At 39.2% G+C, this 9,708-nt stretch overlaps 1 protein-coding gene across 4 annotated transcripts; it reads right to left on the bottom strand.

Moving 5' to 3' along the window:
- Nucleotides 1-376: 376 nt before the first annotated feature.
- LOC136481860 (uncharacterized) lies at nt 377-2,773 on the bottom strand. Of its 4 annotated transcripts, none has more exons than XR_010764880.1 (5): nt 2,050-2,185; nt 1,548-1,690; nt 1,344-1,388; nt 971-1,156; nt 377-633 (listed from the first exon to the last, which is right to left on the bottom strand). XR_010764880.1 is itself a non-coding variant. In XM_066479137.1 (5 exons), the coding sequence occupies exons 2-5, from the start codon at nt 1,667-1,669 to the stop codon at nt 622-624; spliced, it is 348 nt and encodes a 115-aa protein (XP_066335234.1). In that variant the 5' UTR covers nt 1,670-1,690; nt 2,050-2,185; the 3' UTR covers nt 377-621. The 4 variants fall into 4 exon arrangements, 3 of the variants coding, with proteins under 3 accessions (XP_066335234.1, XP_066335235.1, XP_066335236.1); XM_066479137.1 differs by having other exon boundaries at nt 1,565-1,690; XM_066479138.1 differs by having other exon boundaries at nt 1,604-1,690.
- Between the last annotated feature and the right edge of the window lie 6,935 nt (nt 2,774-9,708).

Below are 9,708 nucleotides of genomic sequence, written 5' to 3'. Positions count from 1 at the left end.
CTTAGGTTATTGCAACATCTCTTCAGGTTGGTTGCTATAGAGAGGTCGTATATTGCCATGTTTCTGAATGGTTGCTATAGATGGCATAGGCTATTGCCACGTTACTTAGGTTGGTTGCTACAGACAGGTCATCTATTGCCATGTTACTAACTATCTGGTTGCTATAGGTAGATTCCTCTATTGCCACCGTCATCTTTTTGTAGTTGCAAGAGATAGTTTCTCTATTGCCACGATTATCGTACCTATTGCCATGACTAAATGTGGTTGTTATATGTGCCATCATATATTGCAACGCCAGATTAATATATTAATAATTCATGTTGCGACACTTTGTTTGGTAGCTTAAATTAATAATCGCAAAACGACAAATACATAATGAAGGAAGCATCGACATCCATTAAAACGAAATATAATTTGTTCATACAAAATCTTTAACAAAACACACCGAGTGTCAAACTAAATGAGAACACAAGTAGATAGCTTAACACATAATAATGTGTTAAGCACAGACAACTGTTTGAACTCATTCGAATCAAAAGACTAATGTCTACTGTAGCAGCGAAGGTTCCCTTGATATGTATGTTGGCCATCGTCCCACCATTCGCATGCTCCTTCTCAAACTCAAGATTCCTCCTGAAAAAATCATTGACATGCATTAGTTAAACTGAGACTAGTGGTGGCAAAGCTAATTGAACACTGAAGCAAAACACGAGCTGCAGTACTAGAGTTCTGTGAGCTGCAGTACTATCAACCATGAACTTTGAAGCGTAAAGCAAATATAAACATACATGCAGCTGCCTCCCAAGACATTTTATGAGCACAAACACATCCATATATATTTCTAATCAGCAAGAGGAAACTAAGCCTGGACCATATTTAGGAGCAGAACAAAAAAATAGCTATGTACTTCTCCAAAAGGACTATATGTTCCTTTTTAATGCAAAGAGAGATAAAAGGTTTCACATAGTACCTGTGTATTCTTTTTGGACAATGCAGATCTTTTCCTAGCTGCAGTTTCCTTCAGTTGCTTTGCTGTAGTATAAACAGCACCCGAATTCGCTGCCAAATTACTTCTAGTCATGCGCCCTCTAGTGAGACGTTCTTCAGCTGCGGAAGAAGGGGGTTGTTGTTCTGGCTGGCTGGTTTCTTGGGTAACCTGAAAATAAATGGTTGGTGGTAAAAATTACACCCCTTGACAAGAATATGACATGCATGTTACACCACTTAATCATAAACTCTCTGATCTGCACACACCGGAAATATGCAGGAGAAATAAACATATGGCTCGCAAAATAAAAGATGACATAAATAAGAACTGAGCTGGAGCCTGGAGAGGCACTTACTAATGCTGTTGTGGTGGACCTGTTAAACAATTGTATTTTGGAGCCCTGCAATAACCATAATCTCCGTATCAATGTCTACACTCTGAGTATAATGAAACAATTGTATATTAATGTGCAAGCTATTGGCTTGAATGTTTGAATCCAAATTAGTACACCATCACAAACATGATCATGACTCCCTGTTAAAAGTGAACTAATGCTTACCTACTGTTACTGGTTACCTGAGATAACAACCAAGCTGCTGATGTGTTGCTGCCCACCTGCTTTTGTTCAACAACTGAAGCTGAAAGCTGCCGCTGGAAATTGGTAACGGAAGGACCTCCCATGCTGCTCTGAACTGTTGAAACCTGCAAGCAAAGAAAAGGTAGGACACATAACTCAAATTATGTGTGTAGTTTTATTTTTGACTTGAGAACTAGTGCTCACTCAGCTAAACAAAAAGAAATACAAAGAATAGGTGAGAACAATTACCTACACATAACAGAAAGTCCATATAAGTGATCAGTAAAAAACAGATGCTATACGTCTCGAGAATGTGTTCACATGAAAAAGAATATTCTTAACTCAAGCCATGCAGAAAGTCTATACAAGTGGTCAGTAAAAGATGTGGGAACGGTCACCTACCCATAACAGATCTTAGTTATCTATTTACTGTTACAATCTACATTTCAAAAGTATGGTTACTGTTTGCAGCAAAGCAACATACCTTGCAGAATGAGTGGAGTTCATCTTCTAGCTGTGCTCTCCTATAGAACAGCCTACTGGTAAGCTCTACCTCTGTCACAGATTTGCAGGTTTAGAACATTCAGGCATTACTAGACTTGTATAAGGCCCCAAATTCAATGGACATAAAACATTAATCATTGTTATGTAAAAAAATACAGAGGATCGGTATTGAAATATCGAGTTATGGGGAAAAGGACTCAACATTATTATTTTTTAACCCACTAACATTCAGCCCATCTATTAAGCAGGTTCTTTTTGTTAGTGAAAGGAGGTCAGAGGCCCCGTGTTTCGCTGTGCGCATGTGGCAAAAACAAAAAAGAAAGAAGAGCAAGAGTAGGATTGTATAGTAGATCGCTGTCGCTCTCGTCCCATCCAGCCCATCCAGAAGCTGAGAAGCACGCAGCTGGTGCTCATCGTCCGTCCTAAACTCTGATCCATCCCATTTCAGAATTCAGAGGCAGAGCTCATGACTTCACTTCACTGCACCTGGATGTTGACGACCTTGCCCCCTGCTGTGAGCTTGGGTATGGTGAGGTAGAGCACGCCGTCCCTCACCTCCGCGCCGATCTTATCCATGTCCACGTTCTCGGGCAGCTACACCTGCGTCCTGTACTGGCCGAAGCTTGCCGCCGGCCACGCCTCCTCCTCGTCTCCCTCTTCGTATCCGCCGCTGCTGCTTCCGGCTTCTCGTCACCGCCAACACAGTCCGAAGCTTTATTTTGGTAGAAATGCTCCTGCCAACTATTACACCAATATTAACAGTGATGTAAAACCATCTCAGTTTTCAAGCATTGTTTATGGGAGTCCCTACAATCTAGTACACAAAGAGCACTCAAAAGGGGAGAAAAAACAGGAGTAAAAAACTGAAAAGAACAGGTTTCAGATTTGCTGATCAGTGAGTAAGGTAGTGTTGAACCCCATTTAGATAGCTTCATCTTCAACTTTGGAGGCAGGTAAGAAAACAGCTTGTTAGCATTCGTATAACTCAGCTCGCCAATTCTGACTCTACCAGTTCAAGGAGTGATGCGACATACTTAAAAACCTGGAAAATAAGGGACCTCCACAGTTTGAAGTATTTTCTCATCCCATTATTGCTTAATTAATATTAAGTAAACATGCATCTTTTGTTAAGATGGAAAGCTCAATGCTCTTGCACTGGATTGCTTCAGCAATTTAAACAAAAGGACATAAGTATTATTAATATAGTATATTGCCCGTGCTAACGCTACGGTGGTGTCTAGAAAAAATAAATCAACTGTTGAAAGAAACACAAAACTCACAAACAAATGACATTGTGGTATCTATAGCGAAATAAGTCTCATATTTTTTTTTGTAGCTATCAAAATATTTTCCTAGTACAAATGTGATCATCAGATCTCGGAAGCTAATGTTATTACACTGAAATCAGAAGGTTTGACTTGGCAATTACCTTAATAACAAGATCAATGATAGATATTTCCTTTCCACCAATAGGTTCAGTTCCCCTATGCATTTGGCATATAGATGAATGGTATGCCCACATTGCAGCACACTAATTAAGATGCCATTTATAAATTAAAGTAATACCCTATACATTGAGCCTGCATCAGCTGAAGCAATTGGTTAATTTGAGGCAGCTAATTGGCTCTAGCCTCACACAAGGTAGACCTCAGGTTGGTGAGCAAAAGTAGGAGCAGAGCAAAGCCTAGCATTGAGAATTTGCTTCCTAAAATAAGAATTGTGTTTGTCGGATCTACAAACACCAAAAACATGGAAGAAGTTGTCATAGCAGGATCTAAGTGAACACTCTGAACTAAAACAGAATTGCAATAGATAGTCGACACTGATGTTCCATGTCAGTATCTGAAGCAATCCAGAAGCTGTCACAAGAGCAGTGGACACTCAAAAGAAGGCATAATTGACTTGTAATCTAAGCAGTCATAAGTGACACTAACGTCAAACTAAACAGTAAGTAGCAGTAAGCCAGTATTTATACCTTCAAAAGTTTTCTGTTTTCAAACAATTAGAGTATTTATGCCTTCAAAAGTATTTTGTTTTCAACTAATGTGATCTACTCACAATAATATGCCCAAATTATCTCTGTCCAAATTTGTTTAGATACTTCCTTGTTGAGTGTACCGACATCAATTTCATTGGCTGCTGTCCCCTCCCATTCTCAGTGTACCGACATCAATTTCATTGTTTTCAACTAATGCTGACGGAGAAATAATTGCAACGTATATTATATAAGAACACTTCAGATTAGAGATAGTTGTGAACCTTTTTCCCCTTTGCCTTTTTCCTATTTTATGAAAGTCCTCTTAGCACCATGTGCAGTTGAACTTCATCAACCTATTGAGAAATATCGAACGTTCACCAGAGATGAGGCACCTCATGGTTATATCATTTTCTATTACTATAGGTTAAAAACACTTACTCTTATCAAGAAAAAACATAGCCATGGCAGTTATTTCCAGCAAAATCAGAAACTATATTAACTGAGACTTGCCTGCTCACTGTGCACGATCGTCGTCCTCGAGCCGCCCGTGCTTGGCAGATGGTGCACAGGCGTGCTACGCCGCTGCCGGCAAGCCCTGGTCGGAGATCCGTTGCAGCCTGCGCTCGTCGCTCCTCGCTCGGCCGCCGGCGCCAGGCACAACCACCGGCAGCCCTCCCTCCACACGGTTGTCCGGTAGCCGCCCAGCCCAAGACCCTGCACACTTGGCACTCCGGAGTCCGGTCAACACCTTCCCGGCACACCATCGCCTCACCTAAGTCGGTCACTGCTCGTTTGCTAGGGTTTGGCAATTTGGGATTGGGAGAAACAAAAGTCAGGAGAAGAGGAAAAATGGCCAGGGGCGATTTCCAGTTACCAGGACGTTGTGTCCTGCTCCGCCTCGACGTGCCCATGGAGGGAGGCGGGAGTGCAACTGCGGCGGGGAGCGGACACGGGGAAGAAGGTGCGCGGATGCGGTGGGCGGTCAGGCGGTTAGGCGTGAGGATCTCCGACATCTCGCGGGCGAGTGGATCTGGGCCGCCCCAGCCTGCCGCAGGTGCTACCGCCACCGCCGCCCACGGGAGCACGGGTCCTGACCACTGCAGCTGCTGCCACGGGCACGGCCGCGCCGGCCTTGCCTAGCCCCCGCCCAACACTGCTGCCGCTCCGCCCAGGGGCGAGCGCACGCAGGGGCTGCCGCCGGCGCAGGAAGCGCGTGCAAGCACGCCCGACCTCTCGATTTTTTTTCGGAAACAAAAATCTGTTTCCTTTTATACGGACGGGAGCGTTGAAGCCTCCATGATGAGTCTCAAGTTTTCAATTATAGTAGAGATACAACAGTTTAAAATTGTAAAATTGAACCTTTAAAAATGGGGAAAAAAATTTAAATTTTAAAAAATTAAAATCAAAACTACTAAAATAATTTTGAGGCACCAAATGATCTCAAATAAAAATTTGATAAACATTAAAGTTGTTCAACTCATTAAGATCTACAACTTTTATTTCGGTCATCTTGTCATTTGACTAAATTTGAACCTTTCAAATTTGAAATTTTAAAAAATGACAAGTTCGAACCAAAATTTGAGACCCAAAATGATTTCAACATAAAAAGTGATGAATACCAAAGTTGTTCAACTCATTAATATCTACAACTTTATTTTAGTCATCTTGTCATTTGACAAAATTTGAACATTTTAAATTTAAAATTTTGAAAAACTATAAGTTCGAACCAAAATTTGAGACCCAAATTGATTTCAACATAAAAAATGATGAATACCAAAGTTGTTCAAATCATGAATATCTGCAACTTTTATTTTTGTCATTTCTTCATTTAACAAATTCTTAGCACACATTATTCACTAATCTTACAGATATCTCATATAGTTTATAAAACCTTATGAGAGATGTGTCACATTTGTGAACAATGTCAGTACCACTTTGTCATATGAAGAAATAACCAAAACAAAAGTTGTAGATCTTGATAAGTTATTCAACTTTGGTATTTATCACTTTTTCAGCTGAAATCATTTGGGGTACCAAATCTTGTCTGAAGTTGCATTTTTTTGAAATTCAAAATTTAAATTGCTTAAACTTTTCATATGTATATATTGACAAAACCAACAAAATAAATTGATAGAGAATGATTTTAGAAAATTTTAGGAAAAAAAATCATCAGATTTGGAGTTAGTGTGAGGAAGAAAAACTAGTTACAAAGTTGACCCACAGATTAAAAAAAGAAATCACACTGTTCACTATGATCATATAAGGATCATCTAGAACAGTGTGATTTCTCTTTTTAATATGTGGGTAAACTTTGTAACTAGTTTTTCTCCCTCATACTAACTCCAAATGTGATGGTTGTTTTTTCTAAAAATTTCTAAAATCATGCTTCAGCATTTACGTTTGATCAAACTTGGATGTGACAATGTTTTACATATTTTAAAATTTGAAATTTAAAATTTAACAAGTTCAAACCAAATTTTCAAACCCTAATTGATTTCAGATGTAAAAGTGATGAATACAAAAGTTGTTCAACTCATCAAGATCTACAACTTTTATTTTGGTCATCTTATAATTTGACTAAATTTGAACCTTTTAAATTTGAAATTTTAAAAAATGAAAAATTCGAACCAAAATTTGAGACCCAAAATGATTTCAACATAAAAAGTGACGAATACCAAAGTTGTTCAACTCATTAATATCTACAACTTTTATTTTAGTCATCTTGTTATTTGATAAAATTTGAACCTTTTAAAATTAAAATTTTGAAAAACGACAAGTTCGAACCAAAATTTGAGACCCAAATTGATTTCAACATAAAAAGTGATGAATACCAAAGTTATTCAACTCATGAATATCTGTAACTTTTATTTTGGTCATTTCTTCATTTGACAAATTCTTAGTACACATTATTCACTAATCTTACACATGTCTCATATAGTTTATAAAACCTTACGAGAGATATGTCACATTTGTGAACAATATCAGTACCACTTTGTCATATGAAGAAATGACAATTACAAAAATTGTAGATCTTGATAAGTTATTCAACTATAGTATTTATCACTTTTTCAGCTGAAATCATTTGGGGTACCAAAATCTTGTCTGAAGTTGTATTTTTTTGAAATTCAAATTTTAAATTGCTCAAACTTTTCATATGTATATATTGACAAAACCAACAAAATAAATTGATAGAGAATGATTTTAGAAATTTTTAGGAAAAAAAACCATCAGATTTGGAGTTAGTATGAGAAAGAAAAACTAGTTACAAAGTTGACCCACAGATTAAAAAAAGAAATCACACTGTTCACTATGATCATGTAAGGATCGTCTAGAACAGTGTGATTTCTCTTTTTAATCTGTGGGTAAACTTTGTAACTAGTTTTTCTCCCTCATACTAACTCCAAATGTGATGTTTTTTTTCTAAAAATTTTTAAAATTATGCTTCAGCATTTACGTTTGATCAAACTTGGATGTGACAATGTTTTACACATTTTAAAATTTGAAATTTGACAAGTTCAAACCAAATTTTCAAACCCTAAATGATTTCAGATGTAAAAGTGATGAATACAAAAGTTATTCAACTCATCAAGATCTACAACTTTTATTTTGGTCATCTTATTATTTGACTAAATTTGAACCTTTCAAATTTTGGCTGCTATTTATTTGTGCGCCATCAGTAGGGGCGGTTGGTGATTCAGCCGCCCCTACAGTTGGGCACTACAGGGGCGGCTGGTGATTGAGCCGCCCCTACAGATCAGCCCCAACTGTAGGGGCGGCTCAGGTTACCAGCCGCCCCTACAGTGCCATCTGTAGGGGCGGCTGGGCTACTGGGGCCCGAGGATGCCCACTGTAAGGGCGCCCCCAACCCCAGCCGCCCCTACAGTAAAAACGCTCCCGTTCCTACGGTACGAATCTGGCGTAGTGCATGTGACCGATGGTGCACGGTCAGGCATTTACTATCGCTAACAAAGTGACCAACCACCCCGGTACAACTTCAAGTACTAATTAACATCCACGCATACTTAACATCAAGTACTTAACAGCAACTACTACTTAACAGAAAGTTTCAGACACCAGGCATAAGGACGGAGATGCCGAGATGGGGCCAGGGTTGGGGCGTTTTATAACTCATAAGGTCTTCAATCATATCAAATAAATTAAAACCTGAGTTACAACGAACACACCTACATAGCGCAGTGGTGGAGAAGGTTTTATCTGAACCAGAGCTCCATGGTTCGAATCCTGTGGGGAGCACTTTTTAATTTTAATATATGCGTCCCCAATTCTTTTCTTTCCATACTTTTTTTAAGTTTTAAATTCGTTGCAATTATCAAAGTATATTGCAACCAAAAATAAGCGTTGCACTTGAACACAATTTTCGCTTCAACCCCATAGATTTCGTTGCAATAAAATTTAGCACTTGCAACAATATCAAAGTATATTGCAACTGCCAAAAAAGGTTGCAATTGACCCCCACTTTTGCTTCACCTCCAAGAGTTCTCGTTGCATTAAGTATCTAGCATTTGCAACGCTTGTCAAATTTTATGCAACACAAAAAAACCGTAGCAATAGTCAAAACCAAATGCAACTAACGTAAATGTAGTTGCAGTACTACCACACAATTGCAACCAAAATCAAGTCTACTGCAACTATTTTTCACCATTGCAATATCGTCCACCAAATGCAACAGAGCTTTGCAACATCTTGAAAACCGTTGTATTAAAGGCATGTATCGCTACCATTTTTTAGAATGGTTGTAATACAACAATCTCTGGCAACCAAATTTTCTACGTTGCAATTCTTCGGCGTTGCAGTAGACCGAAAATCTTGTAGTGAGAGGGGAGAGAGGGGAAGTTAAGTTTTTTTTAAAATGTTTCTCAAATCCATTTGAATCATTTTGAATTTTAGACAAAGCCACATGAAAGGATCAAGATGCCCAAGAGGGGAGGTGAATTGGGCTAATTCTAAATTTCTTTGCAATAATTTAGTCCTATGGTTAGTCCAATTAACCCCTTGTGCCTAGAAAATGTTTCTATTAATCTAACGCACAAAAGTTTAGCAACCTATGTTCCAATCCTACTCTAGCATGGCAATTCTATGAATGTAAATAACAAGAATTGAATTGCTCAAAGTAAATGCTCAAAGTAAAGAGAGAAGGAGGAACGTGGCGATGTTTTGCTGAGGTATCGGAGACTTGCCACTCCCCACTAGTCCTCATTGGAGCACCCGCACAAGGGTGCAGCTCCCCCTTGATCCACACAAGGATCAAGTGCTCTCTATGGGTTGATTCTTTGACACTCCATCGTGGTGAATCACCCACAACCGCTCACAACTTGAGTTGGGTCATCCACAAGCACCGCCAGATGATCACCAAGCTCCCAATCACCACCAAGCCATCTAGGTGATGGTGATCACCAAGAGTAACAAGCACGGACTCTCACTTGACCACGGCAAGCCTAATGAGAAGGGTGGATGCACACTTTGCTACTCTTGATCTCACTAATGATGGCTGTCTTTGGGATTCTCAAATCTCAATCACCTCACTAGGACCTTGCTCTTCTTGGCACTCTCAAAGGTGTTTCTCAGCTATTAGAATGAGCAAAAGTACCCCCATACATGAGTGGAGGTGGTATTTATAACACCAGCTGAAAAATGAACCGT

Source organism: Miscanthus floridulus, chromosome 9, assembly GCF_019320115.1.
Source record: "Miscanthus floridulus cultivar M001 chromosome 9, ASM1932011v1, whole genome shotgun sequence".
NCBI lineage: Eukaryota > Viridiplantae > Streptophyta > Magnoliopsida > Poales > Poaceae > Miscanthus > Miscanthus floridulus.
This window is presented reverse-complemented; position numbering and strand designations above follow the sequence as displayed.